Source organism: Balaenoptera ricei, chromosome 13 (assembly GCF_028023285.1).
Source record: "Balaenoptera ricei isolate mBalRic1 chromosome 13, mBalRic1.hap2, whole genome shotgun sequence".
Taxonomy (NCBI): domain Eukaryota; kingdom Metazoa; phylum Chordata; class Mammalia; order Artiodactyla; family Balaenopteridae; genus Balaenoptera; species Balaenoptera ricei.
The window spans coordinates 22115321-22131273 of NC_082651.1; the positions used below are offsets into that span (position 1 = coordinate 22115321).

The 15953-nt window shown below is 42.4% G+C and overlaps 2 protein-coding genes across 2 annotated transcripts; one reads left to right on the plus strand and one right to left on the minus strand.

Moving 5' to 3' along the window:
- Positions 1 to 4774: 4774 nt before the first annotated feature.
- Positions 4775 to 7571, plus strand: LOC132376726 (lithostathine). The gene is made up of 6 exons (XM_059942581.1): positions 4775 to 4789; positions 5087 to 5194; positions 5768 to 5886; positions 6099 to 6236; positions 6877 to 7003; positions 7278 to 7571. The coding sequence occupies exons 2-6, from the start codon at positions 5119 to 5121 to the stop codon at positions 7343 to 7345; spliced, it is 528 nt and encodes a 175-aa protein (XP_059798564.1). The 5' UTR covers positions 4775 to 4789; positions 5087 to 5118; the 3' UTR covers positions 7346 to 7571.
- Positions 7572 to 12382: 4811 nt separating this feature from the next.
- LOC132376725 (lithostathine) lies at positions 12383 to 15179 on the minus strand. The gene is made up of 6 exons (XM_059942580.1): positions 15165 to 15179; positions 14760 to 14867; positions 14068 to 14186; positions 13718 to 13855; positions 12951 to 13077; positions 12383 to 12676 (listed from the first exon to the last, which is right to left on the minus strand). Exons 2-6 carry the CDS (start codon positions 14833 to 14835, stop codon positions 12609 to 12611), a joined length of 528 nt encoding a protein of 175 aa, XP_059798563.1. The 5' UTR covers positions 14836 to 14867; positions 15165 to 15179; the 3' UTR covers positions 12383 to 12608.
- Between the last annotated feature and the right edge of the window lie 774 nt (positions 15180 to 15953).

Below are 15953 nucleotides of genomic sequence, written 5' to 3' on the forward strand. Positions count from 1 at the left end.
TTATTTAAGTGATTTACTTCACAATTTTGATATTCTCTTTCCCCTAGATTCTTACTTCTTTTCTATAAAGAAAGACCTCTCAATATTTCTTTTAGGAATATTTAGTTGAGTATTGCTGTATTATTTTAGGTTTTGCTCTTCTGAGAAATCCTTTATCTCTCCTATACTGAAAAATTAGCTTTCTGGGTAGAGTATCGTAGGTTGCAGGTTTTCCCTTTCTGGATTTTAAGTATATCTTGCCACTTTCTTCTGGCCTACAACGAATTTGTAGAGAAATCAGTTAATAGCCTTATGTGGGTTCCCTTATAATTAATTATTTATATTTCTCTGCTGCCTTTAGAATCCTCTCTTTATCTTTAAATTTTGTCATTTTAAGTATAATATGTTTTGATGTAGATCTATTATGTTCATATTGTTTAGGACCCTCTGTGCATCCTGTACCTGGATATCTGTTTCTTTTTCTAGGTTTGGGAATTTTTCATCCATAATTTCTTCAAATATATTTTCAATCCCCTTTTCTCATTCTTCTCCTTTTGGGATCCCTATTATGCGTAGATTGGCATGCTTTATAGTATATCATAGGTCTCATATACTGCTTTCATTTTTTTTTTTTTTTTTTCATTTGTCTTTTTGTCTGCTGTTCTGATTGGGTGATTTCCATTATTCTATTTTCCAGGTCACTCATTCATTCTTCTGCATTATTTAGTTTGTTATCTATTGCCTTTAGCTCAGCTTGGTCTTGGCAAGTGAGTTTTCTAATTTTAAGTGGTTTGACTTTCTAGTTTCTAGTTCCTTTTTACAGTGGTCTCCCTTTATACTGACTGTTTTTCTTAATTCCTTTAGTGTTTTTATTACCTCCTATGTGAACTCAGGATCTAGTAGAATGGAAAAGTCTGTTTCACTGTTTGTTCTTTCAGGGGACTTCTCTTGTTCATTTAATTGGGAGTGGTTCCTCTCCTTCTTCATTTTACTTATATTTCTCTGACTCTCTGAATTTAAGAGAAGCAGTTATCTCCTGTGGTCTTGAAGGGCTAACTTTAAGTGGGAGCATCCCTGTGTAGCCTGTATGAGTCTCATATTTTTGGTGCAAGGGCTGTTTTTTTATATGGATGCCTCCATATCTTTCCTCAGTGTGTGCTGGGCAGATCGCCCAGATAGGGGGTGTGATTGTGGTTGTGGTGACCAGAGCCTGCACTTGACATTGAGCAGGGTCTCCTCTTTGCTCTGTGGTTGTCACAGCCCTGTTGGGGCATGGTCTGCTCCCCAGTTGTTGGAGTAGAAACCCCCATATCCATTTCCAAGCTTTGGTGTGAGGTAGGCAGGACTGGAGCACTCCTGCTGGGAGAGGAGCCACTTAGTATTCCTCTGCAGGAGCTGTCCACCAGGAAGTGTGGTCTGTGGTGTCACCTGTCACCCTTTGTGTGGCCTCACAAAGTACTGTTGATGGCATTGCCCTTGGTCCAGCCTCAACCATGGGAATGCAGGCAATCATCCCAGGTGTGCCTCAGGCCTTGTGCTCACAAAGCCAGCAGCGCAGATCCACAGGTGCACATCCACTGAAATCTGGCTCTGGGGCCACAGGAGTCACATCTGGAAACAAAAGGCATGGTGATCCAAATACTGCTTAAAGACTTCTGGTGGACTACTAAATCTGCTTAACTGAGCAAATAAGTGTAGGGTCATTTGTGGTATAGTCTGATGGTACTAGACAAATCATGACCCAGTTGAATACTTCCTGGATCTGTAACTCAGAATGTTAATGTTTAATGCTTTGCCAAGCACTTTTTGTTTTATGTCATGTATTATAGAGTGTTAGAGCTAAGTGTCATTATAGATCACTTAACCCTAATGGGAAATCACATCAAACAGATACCAGGAAGAGAGTTCAAGGGTTTAGCTCACAGCAAAGATCTTGGGGCTAGTGGAAAATAGGAATGAAGTATTAATAAAGCTAAAGGTAGAAAAACATAGATGGGGGGAAGTGGTTTCAGTAACTGCCAGTGTTTGCAAATCACCTTCCTGGGCTGGAAAGGGCATTGATAGGCTGTCTCTCTTAAAAAACGAGGGGCAGCATAGACACATAGCTAAGAAGAGGTATAGCAGAAATTAAAATCCAGTTTACCAACTTCCAGTCCATTTCCTTTTCCACTTTATACCCATTGTTGAGCTAAAGCTGTACAAAGGATGGTAAAGGTCATAAATTGGTGAGTTACAAAATCAGACCAACCCTGGAAAGACCCCAAGGCTTCCCACATCAACCTGCTGATGTGATCAAAATCCCATCTGCTTGAGAACTTAAATCCCCTTGAAGCTGAAAGCCAAGAGTTTTCTCTCATGCTCAAGTCATTCAGTCCTCCTGGCAACACAGTGCTGAGAGGTACCACTGGAAAAAGACCTTGCCTTCTTAAGGGAATGTCGTTTTTTCTTATTAAATCATTGAGTCCGTCTTGTGGTTTTTAGGGGGGAGGTTTGTTTATTTTTTGTCTTTGATTTTTGGTTTTTGTCATTTCTGAAATTTTGGTAGAAAAATGACACAAAGGACCCTTTCCTAGAGGGGACAATGTTTACCTGTTCCCCTTTCTGTCTTCTGGCTCTCCCATGAGCGTGACCCTCCCCTAGGGAATGTTATCACTTTTAATTTAGTTACAAGTAGTCGAATTGATAGTAGTTCGGTATTTTTTCCTCTTTTCTTGTACTTAGGAAAAATATGTCAATTTTTGAAAAATAGGTTGAAAATTCAGCAATGCCCTCTTCTCATTCCTTCTAAGCCCATGAATCCAGCCCTCTCCACCAATGTGAGTGACTTTAAAGACAATGGCTAATGAATACGTGTTTTGCTCTGATAGAGGAAGAAGAAAGGAATAGGGCACTTACTGACTATGGATCAGGCTGGGGCTGCTGCCATTGCCTTCATTCATCAAATTGGGGTGATATGCTACAGAGCCACCTTCACTCATTTAGTTTTCCCAGGATTGGGGAATATGGTCGCTGACACAGCCCAGAGCCTTGGATGAGCTCTTATATTCCTTTGCAAGACACACCCATATTTAGAGCAAAGAGAGGGTTGGAAGTTTCAGTCACCCACCTTAAGGAGTTGGAGGGCAGGATGCCTGTCAATTTAACTATGACACTTTTACCACAAGAAAGAAATGTGAAAATTCTGTCATTATCAAAAATGAGTTCATATTCATATTTTACAATTGTCCCCCAAAGGCATACTTTATTAATCAAGACCCTATTACAATTTACTCACTAGGATAGATTGTTATATCTTTCCAGAGTCTTTTAATCTAAATGGCATCTTTCCCCACAACACTGTGTTTCTCAGGAATTCAAGAAACATGGGCCATTCTGGGTTTCTGATTGCTATTATTTACTTTTTCTCAAATAATTGTTTTACTGTAGCAAGACTACTTCTCAACTCATCCTATCTATCATATTTCCATGAAATATTGTTTTTTCAAACTTGAATTTCCACTGAGCTCTAAATATAGTTATGCCTTTGCATTTAAATATTTTTTGTGCAGTAAGTTCTTTTTCCTTTGTAACAAAAGTATCTGTTGGCTGTCCTTTTCCTTCCTGTTAGATTATTTGTGTGTTCTACTGACTTTTGGATTCCGAGGACATGAATCAAACACAAGCTCAGTTGCATTGACTCCATCTCACACAAGCTGACCTATAAAAACCACTTGAGAGTCAGGGTCTGCAGAGAATTCCAGCTTAACATATTCCCAGACTGACCAAAATAAACCTGAGCCACTTAGTATGTATCTCATACTTGCCAAAATTGCCAACTCAGAAGTAAACATGACTAAGGAGCTTTTCTCAGTATCCCCACATGAAGCTGATCACCCTTCCAGGTAGAATGCAAAAAGAAATGATACTTCTTCTACAGCCAAATGACAGTGTGCGAGGCGGTTGTCAGCAGCCCAGGGGAGTGAGCACCTTGATGAAGTAGAGATCTAACTTACATGCAATGTAGGAACAGGTCTACAATTTCATTCAGCTCTTGCTCTTACCCTTCCTTAACCCTCTCTCATTCTTCCTTTGACTCTGCATCATTTGACTCTAGTCCTCCTAGGCTTGAAATTCCTCCATTGCCTCTTATTATATCACATTACTATTATCCATCAAGGAAGTTCCATCTCTCAGAAGATCAGCAAGGCAAGTTTCCACATTTCATTTTCCTTAAGATTTTGGCTCACATATTGAGTTGTGAGATGGTTCTGAAGTTGCTTTAAAACTAGCTACCATGTAGAAGAGGCAACCCTGAACCACCGTCTCCTCTTACTTTCATTTCCTTCTCTGACCTCACTTATCTGTGACACTTGTCATTCCCATACTCACCTCCACTTATCATCCAACATTTATTTAATTCCACTGAACAATTAGAAAGAAATACATGTGTATGCCTACAGGAGTGAGCACTTGAGACATCAACCAGAAGAAATACTCCAGTAGATGTGCCCCTTAAAAGTTAATACCACATTTTCTGCCACAGTTGCCTATCAGGAAAGAGTCAGGGAAAGAATAAACTTCACCTGTTCCTGGAAAAGGTGCTGACCTGCTAATGAGAAACAGGCAATATCTGTGGCAATTCCCAGGCTTTGCAGGGAAGAGACTCCTCCCCATGGCGGGAATCTCCTTGAACCAAAGCCAGGCCCTTCCCATGACCCCTGTCCCGGCTCCATCATCCTGTTATTCATTTCAGTGCCCCTCCCTCACATCCTCTTATAAAAACCCAGTCTTTTCTGCCCCGACAAACCAGTGCAGATCCCTTGCAAGAGAGGTAAGTGGGAGCTGAGACAAGATGAGACCCCTGACAGGGGTTTCACCTCACATATTTCAGGGAAGGTATACAAGGATCCCTGTCCTCAGAGAATGCAGGAGCTCTGAGACCAGGCAAAGGCAGTCCTGGGAGGCCTCAGGTGTAGGAGGATGTACAGGTTTTCAAATTCTTTCCAGAACTATGGAAGGGGATGGATGCCATCAAGATGGATTTATTCCTAGGGAACTAGACAGAGGAAAAGATAAGAGGTACAACAGGGCGTTTCTCACATCCTCTCTCTGACCGTCCTTCCTTTAGTTCTCTGGTTGTCTCTGAACATCACAGACAAGATGATGCCTTCCATGGGCCTCCCCAGCCTGTCCTGGATGCTGCTCTCCTGCCTGATGCTCCTGTCTCAAGTCCAAGGTGAGACTTCTCTGCCTCTAGCACTGGGTTCCCAGTGTTTGCTCAGGGCCAAGAAGAGGAGGAAAGCTCCTGTGTGCCTCCCGTGGTAATGGTACATCCCCACACAACAACACTGCCTGCAATTCCTGCATCATCATCCTTCCTTCTGGGTGACTAGTGGTGGGAGGCACCTCAGTGGTCCAGTAACAGTGGGATGAGATGATTCTCAATTTTCAGTAGAGTCTATTTATGTGGGTAGATTAAGGAGGGAAGCATAGAGTGTCATTAATGAGATGAGTAGAAGGAGAATGACTGGAGGATTCAGTGTAGAGACAGTCAGCCAAGACGAGGAGAAGCCTTGGACTTTTGAATAAGGCAGATGAATAAAAAGAAAACAGACCATCTCCCAATTACTAGGTCTAGTTCATGATTAAGAAAAACTCCTGGAAATGTTGGCATTGGTGACAGGCAGTCAGGAGTTTGGTGTCACTGCTCCAAGCCGTGGCCCCACAGATATTCCCCAAGGTCACCTCCCCATTCCAATCCCCTCTCTCCATTTCACCCCCTCCCTCTCCTTTATTTCTTCTTCCCTAGGGGAAGATTCCCAGAAGAAACTGCCCTCTGCACGGATCAGCTGTCCCAAAGGCTCCATGGCCTATGCGTCCTACTGCTATGCCTTGTTTATAACACCTAAAACCTGGATGGATGCAGACGTGAGTGCTCGGATTTGCAGTTAGGGCTGATAAGGAGAAGCAAATCAGAGACAGGGTTTGGGGGCTGGGAGTCTCCATTCTCTAGAGTTTCTTGAGGGTGAGAATGAGCACCTCATCTTTTGCAAACACAACCCCTTCTCACCTACCTTGTCTCTGTCCTTCCCTCAGTGAGGGTCTCAAGCTCCTCCTCAGTCTCTCCCTTCTCCACACAGATGGCCTGCCAGAAGAGGCCCTCAGGCCACCTTGTGTCTGTGCTCAGTGGGGCTGAGGGATCCTTCGTGGCCTCCCTGGTGAAGAACAACTTGAAAACCCTCTCAGACGTCTGGATTGGGCTCCATGACCCCACAGAGGTACACTTACATCCTCTCTAGTCTGTTACCTCCCAGGATGCTATGGCCAGCCAGGCCTGCTCGCTGTCCCCTGTGCCTGCCTAGGAAATAACGTAGAGATCCCTAGAGCTCGGAGATCAAGGGGGTAATTGGAGAATGGAGGGCCTTGAGGCCAGCAGCAGAGCTGAGTTCTGTGCAAGTCTCCAGTCTCCAGTTAAGGTTAATCTGCCTCTTGTCAAGCTTTTACACAATTCACACACCATGCCTTGATTCAGTTCGCTGTGCATCCCTGAGTCTGCACATGCTGCGCTTAGCAAGTGCTAAATGAATATTTAGGATTGATGCATTTTTCCCTTATAAAACATATGTTGTCTTGGATGTTCAGAGGGTAATCACAAATGTACCACCAAGTGTAGTTCACACAGTGACAAGTTACTCTGAGGGGTTCTATTCGTCTTTGTGATTACTGACTTTTGAATTTGCCAATGGAAGCAAAGAGTTACGGAGTGTTTCCCAGAGGAGAGCTGTGGGGCATCACCTGCTAGAGCAGAACTAATTCCATGATGCTGGGGAGGGTATCAGATGTTCCAGCTGAGGGAATCAGGCCAGGAGAACTCTAAAGGCCTTTCCACCTCACCTGACTCCATCCTCTGCTCTATAGGGCTCTGAGCCCAATGCCAGTGGATGGGAGTGGAGTAGCACTGATGTGCTCAATTACGTTGCCTGGGAGAGAAATCCAGCCACCGTCTCAAACCCAGGCTACTGTGGGAGCCTGTCCAGAAGCTCAGGTACGAAACAGAGGAGATCACTTCTGCCCAGCCTTTTCCATCCCCTCATCCCCTATTTCTGGGTCTGGTCTTCAGAGAATCCTCCTGGGCTGGAACTGCTTGTCTGTTCCCATCCCCTCTCACCTCTCCTTTCTTTCTCTCTCTTTCCCCTGGAGTGGGACCCTGGTGAAGATGAGGGAGAGCCTTTGAGTCCTAGGTCAGAATCTGGGATGCGTCCCCATTGGGTTCTCAAGCTCCACCAGCCCCATTCACTTGAGCTCTTCTGTCTCTTCAGGGTATCTGAGGTGGAGAGATTATAACTGTTATGTGAATTTACCCTATGTCTGCAAGTTCAAGGACTAAGTCAGATGGGAAGTCAGTAGCCTGAGTCTGGTGTGCAGCTCATCATGGACTTGGAACCAAGTATGAAGACCCATCCCGGAAAGGGAAATCCTCCCCACACCCCCAACCTGACCACCTCATTCTGGCCTTCCCTGTCTCTCAGCCTCATTTCAGGCATGTGTGTGTGTGTGTGTGTGTGTGTGTGTGTGTGTTTGTGTGTGTGCGTGCCATGGCCTGAGGTCTTGGAGAAGAGTAATAAATATCTTATTCCAAACTTACCTGCTTTTGTGCTCTTGTCTTGTAACAAGACTCTGAGGAAGATGTTTGTATGGGAAGAATCTAGGGGTGACCTCCATCAAGTTTCATCCAGTTTCCTTGGAAAATGACTGAATGTACATTCCCACCAGTGTATTTGTGATGAGTATGTAGGCCCTGTTCCCTTAGGAATTGGGTTGTGTTGTACAAAGGCATTGCTTCCCCACACACTGTACTGCCCATTCCTCCTGATGGTATGACACAAGCAGCCTTAGTGCGGTCCCATGCTATTTATTATAGAATGCACTTCTGAAATCATTTGCTGTGAAGGATCATGAAGGATCTATTCTTTTTCTTTAATGTGCAATCCACCTTGGATCATGACTTTTATAAAATATAGTCAAGAAGAAATTACTTGGACTGACATGCAGATCATTGGATGTTGTCACTCTCTTTCTTAAAACAGGAAAAAGTCTGAATAATTTTAGCACCAACAACTTTTCCTGGGGTAATCTCCTTTTCCTGGGGAATCTGCAGAGGCACCGCACTACACAGATACCTTCTCATTTCTGCTTAGCTGCATCAGAACTGCTAGATCTATAAACTTTAGAAACATGAAATTGTAATTTTGACCACTTGTTGGATGCTGAGTGTGGATTGGCTTTATGAGTGAGAGACTCCTGGAGGACCCTGTCTAGGGAGTCTCCACTCTTTCATGGTTTTTTCTTTCTGGAAACCCACTAGATTCTTGTGGTGAAGAGATAAGTAACCATTCTGAAATATGTTCAGATAAAGACACCATAAAAAAGGAACTCTTCAGGTCAATATTCTTGATATACATGGTTGCAAAAATTCTCAACAAAATATCAGCAACTCGAATTCAACAGAACATTGAAAGTATAATACACCCTTACCAAGTGGTTCTTATTCCTCGGATGCAAATATTGTTCAACATATGCAAATCAATCAACAGTGTACACCACATTAATAGAATAAAGGGTAAATAGCACACAATCATCAATAGATGTAGAAAAAGCTTACAGAATCTGTGGTACAACACAGTGGCTATAGTTAGCAATAAGATATTGTGCACTTAAAAAACTGTTTAAAAAAAGAAAAAAACTATTAAGAGTGTATTTCTCATGATAAGTGTTGTTACCACAGGAACAAAGAAACAAAGAAGCGGGACACAAGGAAACTTTCAAAGGTGATGGATATATTTACTACCTAGGTTGCAGTGATGGTAACACATGTGTATACATATGTCCAAATTATCCAAATTTTATACATTATGTGCAAATTTTTGTGTTTACCAACTATTCCTCAATAAAGCTGTAATAAAAGTGGAACACAATCTAGGAACTATGGAGCACCACTACTGCTGAGATCCTGGATTTAATACAGAGTGCCAGGAATCATTGTCAGTATTGTTGTTTTGATCATGCCATCCCTAAATGAGCTTTTTTTTTTTTTTTTTTTTCAATATCTAGGTTGAAAAATTCTGAATTCTTCTAGGGGAAATCAAGAAAATCTTAAAATCTACTATATCCATCTTAAAAAAATTAATCTATGTTAAAAATATCTTCTTACAAAGAAAAATTTAGGTCTAGAGTGTTTTTGGAAGAGTCCCACCAAACTACCCCAAAACACATATTTTAAATCTTATATACAGGCTTGTAGAGAATAAAGGGAAAATACTTCCTAACTCTGACAGATAATAATAGAAAAAATCCTCTACGGAAAGGAAAAGATATGCTTTTACCTAGTTTCAGATGTAATGGGTGATTCTCTCTCTTTGAAGAAAGATTGCCTATCTTAAAAGGCTATAGGAAACTTGCCAAATGTCAATTAAGGAAAGTAGACACTGTCAATTCATCTGATCTATTTATTTGAGAATGAAAACCTCCATATGTAGTATCACCAGATTTGGCAAATATGCAATATCTGTCAAATTGAGCAAAGATGTAATATTTGAATATACACTAATACCAAGAAACAATTTGTGGCGTATTTGAAATTCAAATTTAGCTAGGAGTCCTCTATTTTATCTGGCAAACATACCTATGTAGCAATGCTGAGTGGCTCTTGGCTCACATAGAAGATTTTGATCAAGGTGACATCCCCCTTTCAGATGAGGCAATTGGCCAAATATTTTTACACAAGATATGAGGCTGAGAATGTGTCGGAATTGAGGTAGTGAGTAGTATAATGGTCTAAAAATATTTCGGTTCAATGAAAGTTTCAACCGTCTTCACCCATGTAAGTGGTTCTTTTCAAATAAATCATCATTTATTCACTTTTTTATTTATTAAAGAAATATTAGTAGAAACCCCGCAGGATATTAAGCCTTCCCAACTCTAGTCCCGACTGAGGCCAGAGCATGTTTCCAGGACACAGGACAGAAAACCCACTGGGCTTTTCTTGCAAGTACTGAGGAAAGTGATACCATTCAGCAACTATAGGGATAAGGAACTAATTGTGTGGTCCATGAAATGGTGCTAGTCCTCAAACTGTTTGTTGCCGTACCTGTGCAAGATAACTACAGAAATCCAGAGTAAAATCTTAGAAGTTTTTATAGCAATTTGGCAGATTAGTTTTGTCTATGAAATCTAAAATTTTATAAATGGGTTCTTAACATATGTAACTCTTTTTTATATTTCAATTTTAGTAATTCATTTTTTAAAAAGGCTTTAATTCTTAGAATAGTTTTAGATGTATGGAATTATTGAAATGGTAATACAGGGACTTACCACTTGATACAACTGATGAACCATACTGATACATTATTACTGATATTTCTAATTGAAATATGGTTGACATACAATATTATGTTAGTTTCAGCTATACTACATAACGATTGGACATTTGCATACATTATAAAATGATCAGCATGATAAGTCTAGTAATCATCTGTTCCCATACAAAGTTATTACAATATTATTGACCATATTCCTATATATTGCATCCCCATGGCTTATTTATTTTATAACTGGGGGTTTGCACCTCTTAATCCCCTTCCCATATTTCACACCCCTTCCCACTGGCAATTTCCTGTTTGTTCTCTGTATCTATGAATGATTTTATTTCTTTTCATTTGTTTGTTTTATATTTTAGAATTCACATATAAGTAAGGTTATATGGTATTTGTCTTTCTCTGTCTGATTTAATTCACTTGGCACAATACCCTCTAGATTTATGCATATTGTCACAAAATCTTTCAGTTTTTTTCGTGGCTGAGTAATATTCCATTATATATATTTTATACATATAAAATATATATTCCTCATCTTCTTTATCCATTGATATGTTGATGAATGGTTAGGTTTATTCTGTACATTAGCCATTGTAAATAATGCAACAATGAACATTGGAGTGTACCTATCTTTTCAAATTAGTGTTTTTCTTTTCTTCAGGTAAATACCCAGAGGTGAATTTGCTGGATTACATGGCAGTTCTAGTTTTAATTTTGTGAAGAAATGTTTTCCATAGTGGCTGTACCAATTTACATGCTCACCAACAGTGCATGAGCGCTCTCTTTTCTCCACATCCTCACCAACACTTGTAATTTGTTGTCTTTTTGATGATACCCATTATTCCAGGTGTGAGGTGGTGCCTCACTGTGGTTTAGATTTGCATTTCCATGAAGGTTAGTGATGCTGAGCATCTTTTCATATGCCTATTGGCCATCTTCTTTGGAAAAGTATCTACTCAGGTCCTCTGTCCATTTTTTAATCAGAGTACTTGATTTTTGTTGATGTTGAGTTGCATGAGTTCTTCAAATATGTTGGACATTGATCCCCTATTGCAAATATTTTCTCCCAGTAAGAAGGCTGTTTTACTGTTTTGTTGATAGTTTCCTTCACTGTGGAAAAGCTTTTTATTTTGCCTTAGTCACATTTGATTATTTTTGCTTTTGTTTCACTTGTGTGAGGAGACAGATCCATAAATATATTGCTAAGAAGGATGTCACAGACAATACTGCCTATGTTTTTCTACTAGTAGTTTTATTGTTTCATGTATTAAATGCAAGTTTTTTATCCATATTGAGTTCAATTTTGTATATGTGTGAGAAAGCAGTGCTGTTTGATTCTTTTGCATGAAGCTGTCAGTTTTCAAATACTATTATTGAAGAGACTGTCTTTTTCCCATTGTATATTCTGGACTTCATTGTTGAAGATTAACTGACCATATAAGCATGGGTTTACTTTAAGGCTCTCTATTCTGCTCAATTGACCTATATGTCTGTTTTTGTTCGAGTACAATATTGTTTTTATTACTGTTGCTTTGTAGTCAAGTCTGGGATCACGGAGTGCCACACCTACAGTTTGCTCCTTTCTTAAAACAGAGTGACAACATCCAATGATCTGCATGTCAGTCCAAGTAATTTCTTCTTGACTATATTTTATAAAAGTCATGATCCAAGGTGGATTGCACATTAAAGAAAAAGAATAGATCCTTCATGATCCTTCACAGCAAATGATTTCAGAAGTGCATTCTATAATAAATAGCATGGGACCGCACTAAGGCTGCTTGTGTCATACCATCAGGAGGAATGGGCAGTACAGTGTGTGGGGAAGCAATGCCTTTGTACAACACAACCCAATTCCTAAGGGAACAGGGCCTACATACTCATCACAAATACACTGGTGGGAATGTACATTCAGTCATTTTCCAAGGAAACTGGATGAAACTTGATGGAGGTCACCCCTAGATTCTTCCCATACAAACATCTTCCTCAGAGTCTTGTTACAAGACAAGAGCACAAAAGCAGGTAAGTTTGGAATAAGATATTTATTACTCTTCTCCAAGACCTCAGGCCATGGCACGCACACACACAAACACACACACACACACACACACACACACACACACATGCCTGAAATGAGGCTGAGAGACAGGGAAGGCCAGAATGAGGTGGTCAGGTTGGGGGTGTGGGGAGGATTTCCCTTTCCGGGATGGGTCTTCATACTTGGTTCCAAGTCCATGATGAGCTGCACACCAGACTCAGGCTACTGACTTCCCATCTGACTTAGTCCTTGAACTTGCAGACATAGGGTAAATTCACATAACAGTTATAATCTCTCCACCTCAGATACCCTGAAGAGACAGAAGAGCTCAAGTGAATGGGGCTGGTGGAGCTTGAGAACCCAATGGGGACGCATCCCAGATTCTGACCTAGGACTCAAAGGCTCTCCCTCATCTTCACCAGGGTCCCACTCCAGGGGAAAGAGAGAGAAAGAAAGGAGAGGTGAGAGGGGATGGGAACAGACAAGCAGTTCCAGCCCAGGAGGATTCTCTGAAGACCAGACCCAGAAATAGGGGATGAGGGGATGGAAAAGGCTGGGCAGAAGTGATCTCCTCTGTTTCGTACCTGAGCTTCTGGACAGGCTCCCACAGTAGCCTGGGTTTGAGACGGTGGCTGGATTTCTCTCCCAGGCAACGTAATTGAGCACATCAGTGCTACTCCACTCCCATCCACTGGCATTGGGCTCAGAGCCCTATAGAGCAGAGGATGGAGTCAGGTGAGGTGGAAAGGCCTTTAGAGTTCTCCTGGCCTGATTCCCTCAGCTGGAACATCTGATACCCTCCCCAGCATCATGGAATTAGTTCTGCTCTAGCAGGTGATGCCCCACAGCTCTCCTCTGGGAAACACTCCGTAACTCTTTGCTTCCATTGGCAAATTCAAAAGTCAGTAATCACAAAGACGAATAGAACCCCTCAGAGTAACTTGTCACTGTGTGAACTACACTTGGTGGTACATTTGTGATTACCCTCTGAACATCCAAGACAACATATGTTTTATAAGGGAAAAATGCATCAATCCTAAATATTCATTTAGCACTTGCTAAGCGCAGCATGTGCAGACTCAGGGATGCACAGCGAACTGAATCAAGGCATGGTGTGTGAATTGTGTAAAAGCTTGACAAGAGGCAGATTAACCTTAACTGGAGACTGGAGACTTGCACAGAACTCAGCTCTGCTGCTGGCCTCAAGGCCCTCCATTCTCCAATTACCCCCTTGATCTCCGAGCTCTAGGGATCTCTACGTTATTTCCTAGGCAGGCACAGGGGACAGCGAGCAGGCCTGGCTGGCCATAGCATCCTGGGAGGTAACAGACTAGAGAGGATGTAAGTGTACCTCTGTGGGGTCATGGAGCCCAATCCAGACGTCTGAGAGGGTTTTCAAGTTGTTCTTCACCAGGGAGGCCACGAAGGATCCCTCAGCCCCACTGAGCACAGACACAAGGTGGCCTGAGGGCCTCTTCTGGCAGGCCATCTGTGTGGAGAAGGGAGAGACTGAGGAGGAGCTTGAGACCCTCACTGAGGGAAGGACAGAGACAAGGTAGGTGAGAAGGGGTTGTGTTTGCAAAAGATGAGGTGCTCATTCTCACCCTCAAGAAACTCTAGAGAATGGAGACTCCCAGCCCCCAAACCCTGTCTCTGATTTGCTTCTCCTTATCAGCCCTAACTGCAAATCCGAGCACTCACGTCTGCATCCATCCAGGTTTTAGGTGTTATAAACAAGGCATAGCAGTAGGACGCATAGGCCATGGAGCCTTTGGGACAGCTGATCCGTGCAGAGGGCAGTTTCTTCTGGGAATCTTCCCCTAGGGAAGAAGAAATAAAGGAGAGGGAGGGGGTGAAATGGAGAGAGGGGATTGGAATGGGGAGGTGACCTTGGGGAATATCTGTGGGGCCACGGCTTGGAGCAGTGACACCAAACTCCTGACTGCCTGTCACCAATGCCAACATTTCCAGGAGTTTTTCTTAATCATGAACTAGACCTAGTAATTGGGAGATGGTCTGTTTTCTTTTTATTCATCTGCCTTATTCAAAAGTCCAAGGCTTCTCCTCGTCTTGGCTGACTGTCTCTACACTGAATCCTCCAGTCATTCTCCTTCTACTCATCTCATTAATGACACTCTATGCTTCCCTCCTTAATCTACCCACATAAATAGACTCTACTGAAAATTGAGAATCATCTCATCCCACTGTTACTGGACCACTGAGGTGCCTCCCACCACTAGTCACCCAGAAGGAAGGATGATGATGCAGGAATTGCAGGCAGTGTTGTTGTGTGGGGATGTACCATTACCACGGGAGGCACACAGGAGCTTTCCTCCTCTTCTTGGCCCTGAGCAAACACTGGGAACCCAGTGCTAGAGGCAGAGAAGTCTCACCTTGGACTTGAGACAGGAGCATCAGGCAGGAGAGCAGCATCCAGGACAGGCTGGGGAGGCCCATGGAAGGCATCATCTTGTCTGTGATGTTCAGAGACAACCAGAGAACTAAAGGAAGGACGGTCAGAGAGAGGATGTGAGAAACGCCCTGTTGTACCTCTTATCTTTTCCTCTGTCTAGTTCCCTAGGAATAAATCCATCTTGATGGCATCCATCCCCTTCCATAGTTCTGGAAAGAATTTGAAAACCTGTACATCCTCCTACACCTGAGGCCTCCCAGGACTGCCTTTGCCTGGTCTCAGAGCTCCTGCATTCTCTGAGGACAGGGATCCTTGTATACCTTCCCTGAAATATGTGAGGTGAAACCCCTGTCAGGGGTCTCATCTTGTCTCAGCTCCCACTTACCTCTCTTGCAAGGGATCTGCACTGGTTTGTCGGGGCAGAAAAGACTGGGTTTTTATAAGAGGATGTGAGGGAGGGGCACTGAAATGAATAACAGGATGATGGAGCCGGGACAGGGGTCATGGGAAGGGCCTGGCTTTGGTTCAAGGAGATTCCCGCCATGGGGAGGAGTCTCTTCCCTGCAAAGCCTGGGAATTGCCACAGATATTGCCTGTTTCTCATTAGCAGGTCAGCACCTTTTCCAGGAACAGGTGAAGTTTATTCTTTCCCTGACTCTTTCCTGATAGGCAACTGTGGCAGAAAATGTGGTATTAACTTTTAAGGGGCACATCTACTGGAGTATTTCTTCTGGTTGATGTCTCAAGTGCTCACTCCTGTAGGCATACACATGTATTTCTTTCTAATTGTTCAGTGGAATTAAATAAATGTTGGATGATAAGTGGAGGTGAGTATGGGAATGACAAGTGTCACAGATAAGTGAGGTCAGAGAAGGAAATGAAAGTAAGAGGAGACGGTGGTTCAGGGTTGCCTCTTCTACATGGTAGCTAGTTTTAAAGCAACTTCAGAACCATCTCACAACTCAATATGTGAGCCAAAATCTTAAGGAAAATGAAATGTGGAAACTTGCCTTGCTGATCTTCTGAGAGATGGAACTTCCTTGATGGATAATAGTAATGTGATATAATAAGAGGCAATGGAGGAATTTCAAGCCTAGGAGGACTAGAGTCAAATGATGCAGAGTCAAAGGAAGAATGAGAGAGGGTTAAGGAAGGGTAAGAGCAAGAGCTGAAT

Bases quoted from the DNA above. Each gene is read 5' to 3' on its own strand.
- LOC132376726 (XM_059942581.1), top strand. From the start codon at position 5,119: ATGATGCCTTCCATGGGCCTCCCCAGCCTGTCCTGGATGCTGCTCTCC. The intron at 6,237-6,876 runs GTACACTTACAT...TCTGCTCTATAG, and splicing joins GGCTCCATGACCCCACAGAG to GGCTCTGAGCCCAATGCCAG. The intron at 7,004-7,277 runs GTACGAAACAGA...CTGTCTCTTCAG, and splicing joins GAGCCTGTCCAGAAGCTCAG to GGTATCTGAGGTGGAGAGAT.
- LOC132376725 (XM_059942580.1), bottom strand. From the start codon at position 14,835: ATGATGCCTTCCATGGGCCTCCCCAGCCTGTCCTGGATGCTGCTCTCC. The intron at 13,856-14,067 runs GTGAGTGCTCGG...TTCTCCACACAG, and splicing joins AAACCTGGATGGATGCAGAC to ATGGCCTGCCAGAAGAGGCC. The intron at 13,078-13,717 runs GTACACTTACAT...TCTGCTCTATAG, and splicing joins GGCTCCATGACCCCACAGAG to GGCTCTGAGCCCAATGCCAG.